Source organism: Phalacrocorax carbo, chromosome Z (genome assembly GCF_963921805.1).
Source record: "Phalacrocorax carbo chromosome Z, bPhaCar2.1, whole genome shotgun sequence".
NCBI lineage: Eukaryota > Metazoa > Chordata > Aves > Suliformes > Phalacrocoracidae > Phalacrocorax > Phalacrocorax carbo.
The window spans coordinates 71,893,892-71,914,218 of NC_087548.1; the positions used below are offsets into that span (position 1 = coordinate 71,893,892).

General features: G+C 36.7%; 2 protein-coding genes across 11 annotated transcripts in view; one reads left to right on the forward strand and one right to left on the reverse strand.

Moving 5' to 3' along the window:
* IFT74 (intraflagellar transport 74) overlaps positions 1 to 20,327 on the reverse strand; it is a 43,307-nt gene that overhangs the window by 19,583 nt on the left and 3,397 nt on the right. For all 9 annotated transcript variants that reach the window (XM_064438613.1, XM_064438612.1, XM_064438615.1 and 6 more), the window contains exons 5-13: positions 19,277 to 19,375; positions 19,051 to 19,111; positions 18,534 to 18,593; positions 17,411 to 17,472; positions 5,676 to 5,814; positions 4,600 to 4,662; positions 3,504 to 3,647; positions 2,839 to 2,879; positions 1,541 to 1,620 (exon numbers count right to left, since the gene is read on the reverse strand). In XM_064438613.1, coding sequence (XP_064294683.1) covers positions 1,541 to 1,620; positions 2,839 to 2,879; positions 3,504 to 3,647; positions 4,600 to 4,662; positions 5,676 to 5,814; positions 17,411 to 17,472; positions 18,534 to 18,593; positions 19,051 to 19,111; positions 19,277 to 19,375 — 749 coding nt within the window. The remainder of the gene's footprint in view (positions 1 to 1,540; positions 1,621 to 2,838; positions 2,880 to 3,503; positions 3,648 to 4,599; positions 4,663 to 5,675; positions 5,815 to 17,410; positions 17,473 to 18,533; positions 18,594 to 19,050; positions 19,112 to 19,276; positions 19,376 to 20,327) is intronic.
* On the forward strand, positions 9,383 to 18,034 carry LRRC19 (leucine rich repeat containing 19). Of its 2 annotated transcripts, XM_009503376.2 has the most exons (5): positions 9,383 to 9,449; positions 12,015 to 12,107; positions 13,595 to 14,105; positions 14,308 to 14,517; positions 15,769 to 18,034. In XM_009503376.2, the coding sequence occupies exons 2-5, from the start codon at positions 12,024 to 12,026 to the stop codon at positions 16,092 to 16,094; spliced, it is 1,131 nt and encodes a 376-aa protein (XP_009501671.2). In that variant the 5' UTR covers positions 9,383 to 9,449; positions 12,015 to 12,023; the 3' UTR covers positions 16,095 to 18,034. The 2 variants fall into 2 exon arrangements, with proteins under 2 accessions (XP_009501671.2, XP_064294692.1); XM_064438622.1 differs by lacking the exon at positions 12,015 to 12,107 and having other exon boundaries at positions 9,390 to 9,449.

Here is a 20,327-nt window from a genome sequence, read left to right on the forward strand (position 1 = left end):
AGCCAGAAGTAGGCTGACTGGTGAGGGAAGGTGGACAGAATCTCAAGAACACACCAAGGTGCTGATTTAGATCAGAAGTATGAATGTCCCTCTGGGATCCTCTCTCCTGTCACTAGAGAAGAGGGTGTTGGGAGCTTAGGTTGCTGTGTCTTAAAGCTATGCCTTATGAATAACTTCTTTATTCCCTCTATGTTATGTAAACAGGCATAATTCCCTGTATATTATATCACAAGGTAACTTTATTCTGAATATCATGACTGTTCCTGATATGTCGACAGAGAGCATGTCCTTTCTCCTAGAAATGCTTTTAACCCTCTTCTTCAACAAAGGTCTCTTTCTAAGAAAGACATGCAGTTCAGCAGTGCATTATGGTGTGTATAAACCTAACTACAAAATGTGAAAAGCAACTCATTTCTTCTTACCTTCTGCATTTCTCCAAAGATACAAAAAATGAGTTGTAAGCCAAACAAAAAGGAAAAATTAAAGCAGAATAGTGAACTTTGCAATGATATTATCTGGAAACAAGAAAGCTAATAGAATAGTCTTAAATTATTTGCACAAAAATAATAAAATATCTGGAGAAATATTAAATATTTTGCAATACAAAAGATGAGAAATACAAAATATTTGTTTAGGGTCAATTTTAGAAATATTTGTTCACCTTGAAGGAATTTACAACTAAATTTTACACTGATAGCCAGAGAAAAGGTATAAAGTGAAAAGGACTCAAACACATTAACGCATTGCTCCTATAGAATTAAAATAACTTGTTACAAATTTTTCCAGAATGTATGCACATATTTCTGTAACACCTACCTAAACAAGATAATGAGACGGTTTTCTGTGGAATGAACTTCCATTTTAAGGAGAATCTTCCACAGCTGGTGACTGCCTACTATTGAACTAAGCTTCCTTCTCCATAACCATAACTTCCAGTGCTAGGACAAATCCCAGCATAACCTAGCCTAATGTACTATAGCAGGTGTCTGTTGGAGTTAAGTTTCCAAGCTAATGCCAATTCTAGGCAGCTCCCAAACTTTTCATGCAAAGGCCAACCCAAGAATTTTCAAAGACAGATAAAAATAGTACTGAGTTCTGTCTGCTTTATACATTATTATTAAATATTCTCAATTCCACATTCACTGACAGTGTATCAGATCATGTAAAAGGTAAAATAAATAAAAGCTCTTCTAAAGCTGAGCTGAGTCTGCAATGCTGCCAGTAGGAGAATTTTCTATTCCTCAAGTAGTCCTAAAAATAAAATTGGGACACATAACCAGACAGCTGTACTATTCTTTTATATGGTAGTTTTACTACTCAAGATGAACTTGATGAATGTGCCACTAAGGGTAGGTACTCCCCAATTCTCACATCTGAAAAGAGAAGCCTGCAACCTTAGACACAAAACCTTCTTCAGATGGTGAATAATGGATATTTGCATAAGCCTAAAAGTTTCAAGCAACTAATGTCCATAACAATATGTGTTATAATACAAACAGATGCAGCTCTGCATAGTTTGCTACAACTCTAGTCATGTTACCTTGATGATTCTCCAGATCCATATCAAGTCGTTGAATAACCTTTTTAAAATGGTTTGTTTTCTCTTTCACTTCTGTCAGCCTGACAAATAGATAATGAAATCCAAGGTTAAAAATGTATTGTAAAATGCCTATTTTTCTAGACAAAAATGGAGAGCAAAAAACAAGAATAAAACCAGCAAACCTAAGTTTATAAAGAACAAAAGAATATCAGGAGGATTGCTGTTATTAAAAAAGGTATAAGTAAAACACCTGTCACTTTAGTCCTTATATCTATTAAATATAAGTACTGCTGCTGTTTTTTATTAAAAACTTTTTTTGTTGAGTCATCAGTAGTTCTTGACTTACTCAACTGGTCCCTCTGCTGGTTGCTATACAGCTTTGCAGAGGGACAACACAATTGGTAAACTGCAACAAGGAACTGTACTCAAAAATGACCTACGTGTTCACTAAAATCCGTTAAAAAATTGCAAAGTAAAAGACTGTATTACAATCAATCAGGAAAGGAAATTCCTTTAAAAACATTTCTATGTAAATTCTCAAATACAGTTCTCTATTGTTTCTTTCAAAAAATTCTGTTAATCAAGTTATTATCCAACCAAAGGTGTCAATGCATTAAAAATTAACCAATGATTACAGTTGGGAATGATGCTTAAATGAATTTAAAATTGTTTCTAGGACACTTCACAAATTCTCTCAATTTTTCTGTAATGAGAGAGAAATCAAAAAGCTCAAAATCACAAAATTTTTGTACTGTTTTATCTCCCCCCCCAGTACATTGCTATTTATTATAATATTTACCAGAGTATCTGGCAAATCTTCAGAAAGGTCAAGTACCCAAGAATCAAAAAAAATTTCCCCATTACTCTCTAGAATTGAACTTTCTGTAAGCAACTTTGTAACCCTTAGGTTTCAAGAACATGCAACAAACAAACTCTTCAAAATGTGACTGCAGCATAATGCAGGCACAACTTCATAGATGTCCCAGATGAGTAGCTCTTTACGGATGAATGTCTTCTTCAGCCTTAAAGAAGTTTATGCCACTGCTATTACCAATTCACATCCTCAAGGCATGTTCATAAGGACAGAAAGTATCTTATTATGCAGATCTGAATGTCTTATCACTATAAAAGTTGTTAGGCTGAAACAGAAGGATATATTCTGTTCTCTGTGGCTGGCTAACACTAGCAAAGGCTCAAAAAAGTGGTGATGTTCTAAAAGCCCATAGAAATATGTGATGGAATTTTGTTCTTTAGGGTCAAAGTATAATTTATAGGAACAGAATAACAAGATTACTCACTGTCTTTCCATGCTTGCTATTTCTTGGCTATCATCCTTAACCTATAAAATAGTATACCAACTTTAACATAAGAAATAAAATCTACAAATCAAAAAAGAAAAATAAAAAAAGATTTCCTAATTCAGTATACAGGGAATAGAAACTCAGCATATGAAATCACAAACTTGCTGCCACATTGTCCAACAACTGCTCTTCATTGAAGAGAAGAAGTGATATTATTTGTTATCTCTTTTAAATGTTCTCCTGCCTTCCCAATACACATTTAAAAATCAGACACAATTAACAGTGTCGTTCAGTCCAATAATCCATATAGTATATATAGCACAGACCCTTGTAAACTAAGTAAATCATTCCTGAACTAGTACATCTGCTCAGTACCCCATAAAGACACTGTCTGGAGTTATTTTATAGAACTGTTCAATACCAACATGACTGATTAATTCCAACAAGTCAACTAGTTGAAAATCTGACGGTGCCAATTTTGGTTTGGCTGAAGCTGAAACATCCCATCCAGCCAATTCTTTAACTGTTCTTAATTTCAGATGATTTGTGCTGCTTAAACAGCAAATAAAGACAAGATTCAATCCCAAGTATTTTCAAATATTATAATTCCTTAAAATACTGACTTAGAGAATCTTTTACATGGCAACATTTTATGTTCTTGCCTGCTTTAGTAATCTCTCTCTTTCCTCCTGTGGCGATTCCATGTTCTTATCCTCAGCTATCATTTGATCTCGACGTTCCTCGAGCTCATGGAGCTTTTCATACAGTTGCACAGCCTCCTGTTTCACCTGGGAGTGAGCTATTTCCTGTTGGGAAAAGCAAACACCTACTAGCTATTTTCAGATGGCAAGAGAGCATTGCAGAAACTATGCTTTAGTTAATCAACACTTATCTGTACATTGAAAGTGAAGCTTATTTGTTACAAACAGTACAGAGACAGTATAAGCAATAAATTTTACAATCCATACTCTCAATATTGCATTTTCTGGAATGGAATATCCCAGTCAACTACTTCCTGCATTATGAGTTCATCCTTAGGCCAATTATCTGAGTAGACTTTTTACTTCATTGTTTCTAGCGGATCACAAACCATCTACAGTATTCAAAATGACTGCAAAAATCTCTAGCAGTTTTTGAAAATTATATTTTCAGAATATATATATGACTGAATATCTCACTTCATAGATCCTTTTATGCATGAAAGAGCCAATATGAGAAAATTCTCCTCAATCTAGCAATATGACAGTGTATTAGAACTGTGTGTTTATGTATGTATGTGGGATGAAAAAATATCTTAGCAGGTACCGCATTGTGCTTCAAATGCTAGTTGCTTTTGAAATGGAATGTGGAACAAAAAAATCATTCTCTCCGATCCTGAAAGTTGAAAACATATTGAAAAACTAGGTCTCACAATCCTTAAAAAGGCTGTGAATGATAATTTCACATTTATCTTCAAAGGGTAATTCCAAATCAATTGCAGGTCACACAAAACGTTTGAAACCACAAGTAACTAAAGCTAGGAAACCTCTCTATTGCTATCAAAGTTTTGTACTTGGCATCTAGCAAAAACAATTTTTACCCACAAATTATTAGAAATTATTGGTGGAAAACAGGCAGCTTTGCTTTGCCAACCTACGGCATGATCCTACAATATCTGAAAATTTAAGGGGAAAGATTATAGGTATTTTTCTACATTATTATTTTTTACACTAGAGTTCAGTGAAGATTGGTACAGAGGTCACTTATTATCATACATACAGCTCTTAGAGCTTCCTCCTTTACACTTAGTGCATCCAATTCCTGCTGTTGAACAACCAATTCCTAAAGAGGAAAAAAATGCAAGGTTCAGATAAAATTACTACTTGATGGGATTACTTTTTTGTTCTGGAACTTAGTATTAAAAATGCTGTAAAACATTTCATTGCTGCTTTTAAAAACTTAAAAGAAAAGACTGTGTCCAGCTTCTCCATGCAACTCAGATAAAATATCCTCTTACTTTCAACATCTAACTTTTCTAATAAACTTTTATCATTGTTATTTGCAGTAGGGCTATAACCAAAAAAGTGTTTGATCTTTTCCCACGATTTTTCTTTAAATCGGTACTGAGTGTGGAATTTATAATTTCTACTTCAGAAGTCAGATTTTAAAATCTGAACTAGCCACCACAGTTTCTTCATGGTCTGGAAAAAGACTCACGTAGGCCCTGAGCAGTGATTCAGCTCATCCTAAGACAGCTGGGAAGCACCGGCCTCAAAAGATGACTATCTCTCTGTACAGACTATACCGAGAAACTTTCTAAGACTGTATGCCTGAAGCCAGATGACCCCAGAGAACCTAGAAAACTTAGTGCATTTGTTAACATTAGTATTAGTGAAGTCACAAAAATTTTACAAAGCCCAGTTCATTTTTCTGATAAAACGAGAACAACAAAAAACCCCAGTCAGATTCAGTTTTGCACACAGGAAGAAAATTTTCAACTCAAGTGAACTAAAAAAATTGCTGGGTTTGTTTTTTTCCCTTTTGCTTGCTTTTTACACATGATGAAACATCTAAGCACTATAGTGGCTTTTAAAATCTGCATGTCAGTCCCCAAACTTAAAAGGAAAATTATGAACATAATTTGTTCTTAAAACAAGAAATATAAAAGGACAAAGTATTTGGTTTTAGTCAATTGCTCTATTTATTTTTCAGGCACTTCTACAATTGATTAAGGTACCAGCAAACTTTTTTATTGTATTACTCCATTCTCAAGCTCTTTAATATTTAAATTGCATCTGGAACCACAGAAGCTACACCGATAAACAATTTAGCTAAGTACAATGAAACAAACCAACCTGGGAGAGCTTTTCGTTTGCAGCCTTCATCTCCATATATTTATCTTGATTTTCCTGCGACATGTCTTTTATTATGTCATCTGCTGCAACCTTTTCACGTTCGATATCTTCTTCTACACCTTGAATTAACTTTTCTGTGCTGTAAAAATAGAACTTTTTTGTAACTTTTACTAGTTGATGTTTATTTTAAGCACCCATTTCAAACTCTGGTATGCCTCCAGCCTCACTGAAATGATCCTTTAACACAAAGACTCCTAAGACTCTAAAAAAATACCAGACAACTGGTGAAAAGACCTTCACCAGAGATAAGGTAAAAAGGAGTTACCTACTTGTATCTAATCTTCTTGGAGTTGGATTAACTATTTGAACATTCATACCACAGAATATAGAAGATGGAGAATTCTTTGCCCTTACAGCACCCACACAGTACTTCCCAACATTCCCACCCTGTCCACCTGCATGATTCCCAACTCTGGCAAAAGTATACTACTCCCTCTCAGTTGCCCCCAATCAGTGAATTCCTGGAATAAGAACGGGCATTTTGAAATAAAGAAACTGGTATGTGATTTATGAATGCACATAAAGAAAACATATTCTAGAGACACCAGGACTTGACAATACTGGATGACGGTAAGACAACTTTCTTTTAGCAATGAATTGTTAGGTTCCAAAAGAATGGAGAGTGGCTTCTGAGTCTTAGGTAGTATGGAGCTTCTTAACCACGCAAGAACTAAGCAATTAGCCATTCCTGACATTCGTGATTCATTACTTTAATATCATTAGGAAATCAATGGTCTGCAACCATAAAAACAACTCTGCCACTGCAGCTATAGTGGGCTATAAGCAAATGTTTTAGCAGATTCAAGGCAGGCATAAAGGGTTGTTCTCACTATTTCATGTGATGTCTACTAATTCCCATGAAATCCCTGAAAGCTAGAGAGTCAATCTGAGAACATAGCTAAAGATAAAAGAAATTAACAAAAACTCCTGAGACCCTGAAGAATATACCTTCCCTCCCTTCACAGTTCATGAAAGACTGTTAGCTTGTTTCCAGAGTGACTTCTGCTATTAAAAATTACAAAATCAGCTGGATACCTTCCTTCAGGATTTATTTTTCTTCTAGTTTTCATTAACTCTTCCTGAGTTGCAAGATGCCCGAAGTTTTAAACTGTGTAAGTAATCACTAACAGATCAATGACTTCAGCCAAGAAAGCCCTCAGGCTTGAAAGATGATGCAGAACAGTGGAACTGCACAAGGATAATCTCATGGTATGGGAATAATGAACATTTTATAGAAGCAAGAGTAGAGCTGGTGATGGAATGGATTTCTGAAGGTCATCTAGTCCAGCCCTACTACTCAAAGCACGGTCACCTAGAGCAGGTTGTCAGTGTCTTGCTCAGGCAGGTTTTGAGTACCTTGAAGGATGCAGAACCCACAACTTGTCCGGGCAACATTTTGATGTTTGGCCACTCTTACAGTGAAAATATTTTTTTCTTACATTTAAATGGAATTTCCTGTTCTCCAATTTGTGGCCACTGCCTCTTGTCCTGCCCTTGGGCATCACTGAGAAAGGACCAGCTCCATTTTCATTACTCCTGCCCGTCAGGCATTTACTTTGATAAGATACCCAGTAAGCCTTCTCTTCTAGAGATGAAAAAATTCCAGTTCCCTTTCTCCATCGTTTTCACCAGTTACGAGGAATTCTCGAAAGAGATTCAAAAGTGTAAGCAGTCTTCCAGCTGGCTTCAATACAGATCTATAATCTCCAGGAATCTGAGGATGTTAAGTAGAAATTCTGTCAGGTTAGCAACCCATGCTACAAAGATGCCTTGGGGCCTGATGATGGAGAGACAAATTGAAGTGGTTATCTCCCAACTTCAGAGGCAAATTCAGAGTGCACTGGGCCTGCCCAAGAAATACTGGATGGACATTGAATGAACACCCTCTGGAGAGTAAAAATGCTTTGTTTGGCCCAGTCCAAAGAATGAGGCCCTCACTGTCAGTTTATTATGTTCTGCATGGTAGTGGAAAGGAAAAATTTTTTAAGTGAAGCGTGTTCTTAAGCTTTGAGAGTAGATTGATACAAGACCCTCTGGAAAGCATGGAACTGGGCGTTGGCACAGAGCTTTTATCTTTCTTCTCTATTAGAGGCTTCTCATCCCTCAGTCTGGGCCTATTGCAAGGTCTCAGCAGTGACACGTTTCTCTGAAATCAAGCCCAACTGAAGACATGACAGAATGAAAACTGAGAAATTGCAATGAAGAATTCAAGGAAGTGTTACGGTTGCTGATTTCCAGAATAAATCTCCACTCTAGGCGTAAATCCTAGAGTGTCAGTACTGATAACAGGGAGCTTGTCTTTAAGTACAAACAGGGTGCCTTTTCCTGGAGATTACTGGGGCTTTTAGGGAGGGAGAGAAGAATACCATACGCTACATTTCTCCTGTGTTCCAAGACAGCATGGGGAAGCAGCTGCCACTGTTGAGGGCAGTGGTGTCTCCAAGCTCTGCTGGCTTTTTCTCATCTATGCCTGAGACTACAAGTATGCATGGCAGAGTAAGGAAGGCAAGCCTACTTTTCCAGACCCATCAATGTAAAGTGTGTGTGTACACATTACAAAGCAGGCTCTGTATCTGAGGCAAGTTTCTTTTTCTTACGTGATATGACTCCTGGCTAAATACTTCAGGGTGATCCAGTATGTCCTTGAGACAAGCAATGTCTGACTTAGCTGTGATGCACCCTCTCTGGTAGAAACCTTTTGACAGATGGTTAAAACCCAGTGATTTTTTAAGGGGCAATAAAAATATCAGCAATAACTGTCACAGGAGGACGATTCATTACCCCAAGTAATTTGAAGATTACTGATGAATCTGAATCAGGGATAAGGTTTGGAAAAGTTGCTGAATGTTCTGAGATATTAAGCAAAAAATCAAAGTGGCAATAACATCAAATAGGGATAGTGAAGTAAAATGGTTTCTACAGCCATGTATTTGAGAGAAATGGAGAATGAGAGGAGACTGAAACGTTTTGTAGTTTGATGCTGTCCATTGAATAGAATTAGACCTAGAGAATGAGCACCAATGCAAAAAAAAATTTATCACACATAGTGTTTCTGTATCAATATAATCCCTTCTTCAATCTGTGTATAGACATGCTCTCAAATCAGAGCAAGTATCATTTGCTTTTAGAATTTCTTCCTGAAATATAGCCCATATAACAGCCACCCTTAAGTGCTTGTAATTCTTTGTAAATAACGCACTTTATATAGCACACCCTGCAGCTCCTCTGACGCTGATGTTTCCAAAACACAGGAATTTAACACAGATTTAACTAACTACTAGAGATCTTTACTTTAGCATGAAGATATCTTGACATTGTCTTCATGTGATGACCGACCACATGAAAAAATACAAGGCTTTTTCCGTCTCTAATCTTTAATTGATTATAACCCAACTTGCTTGTAAATTCCCAGTGGCATTTTAACTCACTGCTTCCTATGTGATCTGGAACTCGACACTGGAGCATACTACTATTAGACATCCCCATTGGCTGCAGATCCAATTAAATCCAAGATGATTATAAGAAGTTGCTCAACCTAGTCAATCTTTTGCTAAGGATTTTCTAGGTTTATTATTTTTTTTACACTGCCTGCTTATTCATCAGGTACAAAGGTTGAATAACAACAAAGTGCTGTTGCACCACATTATTTCTTGTCAGTGCACTGAAAAAATCTACACATGTGTACATACGCTGCCTCTAAAAAGCAACAGAAAGGTAAGACACTTGGCACAGCTTTTTCAAAATGTAGGCAACGATTTATTGGTATAACTTTGTTGCTAGACTGGAAAACGAATACATCCTGAGATACATTAAAAGTTCAGGAATTACTATGAACCTTGGACATGTCAAGTTGTTAAGTAAATTGTACTTCAGTAGAAAGCCAGGGAACCATCCGTTTCTTCTCTGAAAAGCAGACCACCTTATTATATGAACTCCATTACCTCCCCTATTTCTTTACAAATGCAAGAAAACAACAGGAATTACTTTATATTAAATTATAAAAATCTTTAAAAGTTCTCCACAGAAAACTTTTAAGAAAACTCCTTTAATTACAAGCAAATGTCAAGGTATTACCACTCTATTGCCAGACTCAGTGCGTTTCCAAAGCAATTACTTTAAACAGCAGTCCTTAAAGTCTGGTTCTAGTAAAAAGCTGAACTGCAATTGAAATTATAGATGCATTCTTGTTCTTCTACTGATTATATTGGTTCCCCCACACACAATGCAGGAAATCAAATTTGTAAGAAAATGCCTAACTTTTCGGTAGAAACTGATGTATAAAATAGAAACTATGTTTTTGACTAGACATATGTACATGTTTAGACAAGAAAAGGATTTTAATGTCATTCCCTTCATTCAGACATATTAACTTTTTGCTTGAAGTTTTGAAAACCTTTTAAATTAACTTTCATTTTCAACTTTATTGTTATTGATAAACTTACAGACTAACTTTTAAAATAATATTTTAATATACCGTTCCTGCTCAAAGACAGTATTTTTCTTGAAATCTACAAACTACAAGAATACTACTGATCTGCGTTTCTAGATTGCCTGATTAAGGTCCTCTCTGTTTCTGAACAGCTGGGAAGCAGTATCTTTAAGGTCCAAGTATGCCACAAGATCCGACTGTTAACATAGTCCATATTGGGGATTTTCAAACTGCATCATGTTTTCCACTAGCATATACAAACTGGCTCCAAAACATATGTAGGCCACCACTACCATCACTGACAAGAACAATACCTAATACAGGACATAACACGACAGTGGCCGCTGCTAGTACCCCTTGTCCCTGCCACTAACATGTCTAACAAAAAGGTTTATGAACCCTTTTTGTACTTAATGTAAATTTCCAACAGCAGTAGAAAGGCACAGTGGTTCAGAGCAGTATAAGTGGCACTTTTCATTATCTTCTTTCTAAGAAGTTAGTAAGTTTCCACGGGGACTCAGTATGGTGAATGAGGTCAGTCCTCAGACACACAAATGTCACACAAATTGAAACAATCAATTAGATTTGTTCTATGACCTCATCTACTGCGCACTGATCAGCAAAGGCCTCTTGGCACTCTTTTTAAGGATTGGTGGAGTTTTTTTGGCTCTGACTGGCTGCCTATATTTAGCATTTTTTTGTGCAACTGAGTTTCCTTAATTTCCCCCACTCTCCTCTGTTAAATTCAGTGAATACTCTCTACAGCTCAAGATACAAAAAGTACTTTAACTAGTATCTTACACCTTATCTTGTGGGTCTTTTTTAATCTGGAAGATAGAAATCTAGGAAGGAGATACTGAGGTTCACTTAGCCCACTACCTTCTCTCTTCAGATGCTTAAGAAAACGTCTAAAAATGAAGCTATAATCTATCTATCTTTTACATAACATTTTAATTCAAGCCTGGTTAAACAGGGACTGATCTAACATTTGACAGAGGTGGTTCAACATTCCTGCTCAGATGGGTAGATCATGCAAATAACGCCCAATTCAAAGGGGATGGATAAGTGACACTTTCTCTGAGAGAAGTTAATGTCACAGTGAATACCATTTGTCAGAAAGGCTTTCCTGACTCTCAAAAAATAAGGTTCAAATCTGTACAGAAACCCCAGCACAAGAGATTGAACCCTGTTTACTTAGTTCCAAAGATCAGAGCAACAACTACACCTTCATAATACAAAGGTCCAGGTTTATGTCATATGACATATGTTATTTTATGGATAATAAAGAGATTAGAAGATCAATCTACTAATTAAAGATTCACAAAAACTGCTGAATAACTTAGGTAAGAACATAAAAGAAATCTGAGCAAACCAACAATCCATCTAACACAGTATTCTGCCTCTTGTCAGCGGCAACTAGATTAATTATTTGGGGAGAGCATGTAAGCCGGAATACTTTCCGCAGTTTACTCCTATCACAGTCTTCCAGTACCCACAATAGTTCTAACACAGATATCCCTGCCTACTCGTTTTATCCATTTTTGAAACTGATGTCTATTAACTTGTCTGATCAATCCCTTTTCCATTTGCTGATACAAATACAAATACGAGTAAAAATACAAACTGAGTTTGCTCACTGGATTTCATGTTTTGGCCAATCAAGTGAAAGCTGAATGCATTAACTCTGATAACCTATATTTTTTCTCTTAATTTTATATTTTGTACTACTATGTAGAATAAAATTTATTAAATTATCATTGCAATAACTAGATCTATTATTTGGTTACCCTACCACTACAGAAGACACTGGCATTCTGGTCTTGGTATACAAAAGTGTTGTTTTTTGCTAGGGTCTAAACATGAAACTCTCTTGGCTTGTGATCTGTGCTGGAACACTGTTTTTGAATCCAGTCACTGCTGACTGCAACATTACTTCTCAAACAGTAAGTTTTATATGTATGTAAATTACCATGATTTTGGAAAAATACACTAGAAGAAGCTAAAGGCATTTTGAAAACTACCTTGTAAACATAAAATTCCTGAAGAAAAAAGTACATAGAGACAAATAAGATACGGTTTTCTGCAAAATGGACAACTAGCTGTGGCACTCATTGTAAGTGGGTGAATAACATTGAAACATATTTGAGATGGTTTTACATCTCAGTCAAATCTCTCTGCAGAGAACAGGAGTACCTCCTTTATCTTTTTGGAATAGACCTAAAAAGCAACAGTAATTTGGACAAGGACAACTACTGCTCAAGTTCTATTTATTGAGTTAGCCCTTGCCCAAGCCAGGTCCACATTTATATAAGAAATTTGAAAGGATTTTTTCAGAGATTAATTTAATGGATTTTGTATTTAGTGGGGAATAGAGGGGACAGAAGAAGTCTTGATTAACAGTCAAGTGATAAAACTGGTATTGCACTATTTGCTCTGACTCACTGCCTACAGGTCCAGTACTGTATTTACTCCTTGTTCATCTTTGGGACAAACACAAAGAACAAAAACACCCACACAATGCGTACATACAATGTAGAAAAGGCACTCCACCTATATTTGTTTTTAAATAAACTATCTAGACGCAATCTGGTCACAACAACAAGCTGAACACAGGCTACTTATTTAGGAAGAGGGTTAATACAACCAATCTGTTTCCAGTACTTAGAATCTCCTTTAAAGCCAGTTCAAGTATCTTGACACTAAACTGTAGCCTGCATACATATGAAGTGATACATTCATATACATACAAAGAAATATGCTCTTTTCAGAAAACAAAAACGTTTCAAGGTTTTGAGAGTAAACACTCTCAAACCTGAAAGGACTGCAGCTATGCTGAACTTCAACCCAGAAAACCAAAATAAAGTGCTATATTTATAATAAAAATATACACTAAATGTTTTGTTGAAGGCCTGCTCCAAAGATGTTTTAGAGAGTAAACATAGCTTTTTTAAAACAAAACATTTGAAAAAGCGTATTTGAATTATATTCAGCCTTGGATCCACTTCCTCTATGACACCTTCCTTCCAGATTATGTGGGAAAAGAATCCTTTTTCTACCCAGCCAACCTTCATGTAGAATTCTAAAAGAGACAGCCCTACTAATTCCAAAATAGCATGCCAAACAGCTTATAAATTGGATGATGATCACAGAAGACGACTTGCATCGCAAACGGAGTTTAAGCACTAAGTGATCTGGAACTTCAGATTTCACACACTAGGAGGATTCATTCCCCTGTATCACCAGACTACAAGTATGTTATGAAAGACATAAATAAAATTTCATGAAAAGCAGTAGAACTCTTCTTCTAAAGTGCTGGCATTAAAAAAATACAAGAAAGATTTTTGTTGCCTTTTACAGTCACCAGTGAGACACTTTCAACACCAGACCTGCCTACAGTATTTAATTGTTGTCATTCTCTTTTTTTCAACAGGTCACTTGTGAGGACTCTGGAAAGAACCTCTCTAATATCCCCACTAACCTCTTCCAAAACGTTACTAAATTAAGCCTCAAAAATAATAAAATCTCTTTAAAAGATAGTGACAAAGAGATTCTTCGACACTTTATTAACCTCACTGAACTTTATATGAATGAAAATGTTATTACTGTATTGTATAATAACAGCTTCTGCAGTCTGACGAAACTTTTAATTCTGGATATCAGCAACAATCGTATTAGCACAGTTCATAATGCAGCATTTGCAGGATTAAATCAACTGGCAATGTTGAATCTATCCTATAACAGGATTACTCAACTAGATTCAGATGTATTTACTTCTCTAAAAAGTCTGACAATTTTAAATCTGCAATATAATTCTCTGAAGTCTTTTCATATAAAACCACCTCTCAAACTGATTAAAATCATTTTAGCTGGAAACCCATGGAACTGCTCCTGTGACCTCCTTGATTTACAGATAGGGCTTACTGCCTCTAATATGACAATGGGTAAGTTTCGGTACGAATAACATTTCATGCTTGCTTACATCGAACAGCCTTATCTTGTTTTTTCCTGACCTGGATAATCTACCATCAACTTATCTGTATTTTGCAGTAACACAAGAGCAATCCATGAAATTTTTTTAGGTTAGAGTACCAATTAATTAGCAATATCTCATAGCCTTTCCCTTTCCACTGCTCACATTCACAGAAAATGAAAACAGCACTACATGTACATTCCCGAACACGCAGAAAAAATTCTCCATCAAGACAGCAGCTAACCAACCAGCTGACTGCAAAATTGAAGAAGCTTCATTAGAAAACACTATAACTTCCATTTCTGCCACTGAGCTTGAAAGTAGTGCCTTACTAACAGCTCTGACTCCAAACAACGTCACTGGAAACAATGGAACACATCCAGGTAATACATGGATATTTTGCTTTGCTTGCAAGCAGTTTGATTTGCTCTTCCATGATTTCATATTGTTCTTTATTCCTAGCACACTGTAATTCTTCCCTGAAAGCCAGGGCTACAGAACAAGCATATTTCCAGGTTTTGGTAGACCATACTCACGTTATGGTGAATGTTAAGCTCTACTGAATAAATGTTCAAACAGATACCCACTCCTGAATTCTCAAATGATACTACAAAATGATGATGAAATTTCCAAAACTTGAAATTCAGATAATTGTCCAGATCTTTGCCTAACAGAGCTAGGGAATTATGTTTAAAAAAATTCAATTACTTCTTCCAAACTAACTGCTTTCTAGACATAGCTGTCTTCTTAAAATGTGAAAGAATGAGCCTATTAATTTTACTCCTACTATCAACTGTGTTCAGTGTAAAGGACATGGATGTGCCCATTCCATATTCTTTAAAATTTCAGTGATAGCCTCCTTATTTTTCTTCACCTTTTGATGTTAATTCCATTATCACTCTGTAAGTAAATTTTTCTTATTCTTACATGCAAATTAATATTCTTCTCCATTCTTCCACACTGAAATTCCTTACTTCATTCTTCTGGCTGAAGCAAAAGAAATATAAATCTCCAGATATATACATAAATCGTAATCCACCACTGCCATAGACTTCTTTTGCTGTAGCAGCTATAGCCTGTTTTAGGACAGCAGCCAGCACGCAAAACCAGCTTCTAAATAAAGACTGCTGGCAACAAGAGCCTATTGAAATTTTTATTAAAAAAGAAATACAACTGAAAGGATATGCCAAACAAAAGATGCAATATTTTAGGGTGCAGACATCACCACACAGAAGTTTAAGCCTGGGAAATAGAATTTGAAGTTAATTACCGTTTTGGGTTCTTTTTCCAAAAGCTAATCTTGGAATTTAAATTTTGAAAAAATGCTAATTTAATCTTTTATATGTGCCCAGAACTTTACCTGACTTTGAAACTATTATTTGATTTTGATAAATGCGCATGGTGGATTTAGATTGCTAGGAAACATGAGATGTACATGCGTTTGTGGTCTGAGTGACGTTACTGACTCCCTAATAACACAGCAATAACATTCTACTAAAGTTTTGGAGACACTCAGTAGTTCCCCTATTACTGCTTATTTTGTGTGTTCTCAATCTAACTATGAAAAAATTCATACTAGAGGTCTTGCTGGTATTCCTCATGAAGATGACTCTTCTTTTTCTCCTGTTTCAAAGAGTTTCCACTTCTTGGCAAAAGTTGGACCTTCCTAGTGGGTGTCCTAGGGTTTGTCCTAAGCACTACACTCCTGATTTTTACTGCTGTAAAATGCCCGACGTGGTATCACTATTTGATCAGCTACAGTCACCATCGCCTGGAAGAAAATGACTCGGAGATGTCTGAACAGGAGTTCTCAGCTGACATGAGTTCTCTTCCTACAGTATCGGGTACAAACAATGAAGATCCCATAGTAACATTTGAGAAAATTCATGCATTCGTCCCTGAAGAAGATGGATTTATTGAAGATAAATACATAGATTCTTACATAACTGAGGAGAGCTAATGTCTTAACAGATGATGAACTGACTTTTCATAACTGCAGGACACTTGTACTTCCATATTACACTACTTATGTACAATACAAAATTAAGCTTAGCAGTCCATCTCCTTTCATCTCGTCAAAACCGTACCAAGGTATCGCTGCATGAATCATGAAGCTAAATAATGTGGTGATGTGCATGTGTTAGGGCCACAACAAATATTTCTAAACCTGCAAAAAACACTCATAATCCACCTTCTATGAAAACTTATTTCGCTATTTATGGTGGGAGAGAACTTACTGTATATTGCTTAATATGAACAAGTCTTTACAAAATAGCTTGGGAAGCTGGCACACTGACTAATTCTTTATATGTGAAGAAGTCCAGAAAGGAAGAATAATTTCTCTAAAATGTTGAAGCAGACCACAGCCAGACCAGGGACTGAAGCCAAATCAATGGTGTTGCAGCTCAGTAGTCTATTAGGCAAAACTAACACAATCAGAGAACAGAGCATTTGGGGTTTTTTCTGCTCAAACTAACAGAGAAAGAATGATCAACTGCTCCATGCCCTTAAATGTGTCTACATACAGTACAACAATAAATTATCATTACTGCACATTTAATGCCTTTATGCCTCAGTTTGCTACTGAACCAAGCTTTTTCTCTTCATATTTTCTTAACATTTAAAAATGCATTCAGGGGTAGAACAGACACAGTTGCAAGCTGTTGAAAACCACAGTATTATTGAAAAGTGACTTATTAAATGGTGAATTGTTTTTAAAAAGTGCCTATTTATACATAAAATCTCATCATGGAGACTGCTCTTACCAGCAACAAGCAGGATCATATCACCTTCTCCTGCACGCCTCTTGTCCCCTAATTAAACATCTCAGAAACTCACCCTCTCAGCCTATCACTACACAAGACACTCTCATGGTTTACAGTTCTTACCGCAAGCATCTCACTGTCCTCATCTTCTCCTCCACACACCCTTACCTTACCAGACAGGAATCTCTGCTCTATTTCCCACTTCTGCTTCCTTTCCCCACTCTGCCACTCCACAACACAACCTGCAAAACTCAGGAACTTGACAGCAGGACTGCCACCTAACTCCTCCTGGATGACATGGTAAGTCACCCAGAGCAGTTACTCAGAAGAGTTCAAAGCTGGGAACTCCAGCTGCAGCCTGGTACTGATGTATCATCTTGAAATTGCTCAGGTATCACTTAGGGCATGCATCACACTTTTAAGGAACTTCTGTGTTAGATAACACCTCAATTTTGCCAAGTTCAGTTATGATTTTAACAGCTTTGGAGAAGCACACACTTCATGTACTTACGCTTGTCTTTCTGTGAAAATTTTATCCACACTGTGAGCGTCTCGGTCATTCTGAACCTTTAACTTTAAAAAAAAAAAAAAAGATATTTTGATATAATATATAATAATAAAGATACAGATTTTATACACAAATTCAAAGCTTCCTTTAAATGAGTAAGAAGCTGCTCAGAATACAGTAGAAAAAGGAGCAGCAGAGGCTGCCTCCTCCAGAGGTTTTTTGCAGTTGATACTGAAGAAAGACCTTCTGAAATTGCAGTCTTCAGAAAGTAAGAAGGCACCTCTATGTTTGAAAAAGAAATACAATCAAGTTTGTAACAAATCAATTCACTTACTATTACTGTGGGATCTATTCCTGGAACACTTAGTAAAATACTGTTTAAGCCTACAAACAAAATGAAAATGTAACACTTGCAAAGCATTCATTTCATCATGACAGAGACATTGTGACTTTATTTTTCAATCAAATCCAGGGGAAAAAAATTGCTTTGACCAAGAAATACTCAGGTGGTTTTTACAGCTACCAGAATAACCTTCTCTAAAACTACTTTCCTTTGCTTATGGACAAAGTGATCAGGAGAAATGGAACATGCTTAATGTCACTCAAGCCTTAATACTTGGAGGAACACTCTACCTGTGTTATACAAATAAAGGAAGTAAAGGAAGAACTTTACTCATTGATTTTGTGGTTGGTCATGTCAGAGACCTATTTAATGTTTATTACACTGGAGTAATATAAAAGGCAGAAGACAAAAAAGAACTAAATTTCCAGAAGACCGGGCAGCTTTACAAGACAGTGCATTCTAGTGAATTTGCCTTCTGTTAAGACTCATGTTCTATGCTTCCAAGTCAAATAAAGAATAGATTTTAACACTCATAGTTCGGGTTGGGGTAACAGCCTTCTCAAATCTAAAACATGGAAAACTACCACGGGGCAGTTAGCGCAAAAATTCAGACAATTCACTCACTGCAAACACGTTGCCAATATTATGGTTAATTTAACTGAAAAAAAAGGGTAAGTTTTATATTAGTGCTATACGGTTTTATATATGTCATATGTTCAAAGCACCAAAAATGTAACACGCACCACTTCATTGTTCAAACATTGCAAATATCCTAATTCTTACCATATTGTAATCTTGAATCACTTCTGCCATATCTGTATTGGTGTTAAGTATATCCACAACCTGAAATGAGACAGAATTCCAACCTGTTATTGCTCTCTTTTTTTTTTAATTATGCACAAACAAATAGGTACCAACTCACAAAGCATTCATGAAAACACAGCAATTTTCTGTTTTTGCAAATGAAAGAAACATGATTTGGGAATCTTAATAGATTGCATGCAGTTTTCAGAAGTAATTGTCATTACATGTAGCTCTGCAAAACCCACAAATATTATGCAGCAGCAATTTCTTAAATCCACATGCAACTACTCATCCTAATGTATAGTACACTTTCTTATTTTTTGTTTTCCTTAGTTTCCACCTTTTTCCTTTGCAATAACTGAGTAAAAGGCACTATTAACCAGTACATTTTCCCAGAGAAATGTAAATTTAAAAAAAGATGATAAAGTCAAGCAAAAGCAGTACAAAGTAAATGAGAAGGAAGAACATTCAGTAACAAAAGCTGACAAGAGCGTACCATGTTGTAGTCCGCTAGCTGACCTTGAAATTCTTTGATTTCACCAGCTAAAGTCTCTGCCCTAAATACAAAACAAAAAGCCGAACTTAATATGGGAAGACTTGTATATGTGAAAATAAAATAATGAAAAAAACCAATTATTTACTGGTTCCTTGAAGCCTGCACAATACTCAAGAATAGTCTTGTGACAGAAAGTTAGCACTGCATTTGCTGCAGCGCATCTCACCTTTTTTCATATGACAAGCAGACAGATTTCTCTTGCTTGTACATTTCTACTTCTTCCTGCAGCTTGTTAATTTCTGTTGTGAGTTCATTTGTTTTGCTTCTGAAAAAAAAAAACCAAAGAAGAGCCATTAACATTTGAATGTACAACTAGAGAGAACAGAAATTATATTTTACTGAGAGATGAGCAGCCAGTATCTCCTTCTCACACTGCACTCTGTTTCAAATCAGTGTTTCAAAGAAGGGCTGGATGAGGAAAAAAGGAGAGGGCTTCTACCAGATAAAATCATAAGTAGTTGTTAGAAAACCTGGATATGAAATAAAATGTTTTAATTAGCTTTTGGTCACACCTGGTGAAACAGATGTGAAGTACTCTTAAATGGTCAGGAAAAAAATGATAGTATCGTTTCACAGAACGTGAATATCAGCCACATGTAAAATGACATATTTTAGGAATCATTATTCAATATGGGAAGGAGTGTTGATCTGCTCGAGGGTAGGAAGGCTCTGCAGAGGATCCTGGACAGGCTGGATCGATGGGCTGCAGCCAGTTGGATGAGGTTTAACGAGGCCAAGTGCCGGGTCCTGCCCTTGGATCACAACAACCCCATGCAACACTGCAGGCTTGGGGAGGAGTGGCTGGAGAGCTGCCTGGCAGAGAAGGACCTGGAGGTGTTTGTCAACAGCCGCCTGAACATAAGCCAGCAGTGCGCCCAGTTGGCCAAGAAGGCCAGCAGCATCCTGGCTTGGATCAGGAACAGTGTGGCCAGCAGCAGCAGGGCAGGGATGGTGCCCCTGTACTCGGCACTGGTGAGGCCGCACCTCGAGTACTGTGTGCAGTTTTGGGCCCCTCAGTACAAGAAGGACATTGAGCGTGTCCAGAGAAGGGCAGCAAAGCTGGTGAAGGGTCTAGAGAATAAGTCTTATGAGGCGCAGCTGAGGGAGCTGGGGTTGTTTAGCCTGGAGAAGAGGAGGCTGAGGGGAGACCTTATTGCTCTCTGTAACTACCTGAAAGGAGGTTGTAGCGAGGTGGGTGTTTGTCTCTTCTCCCAAGT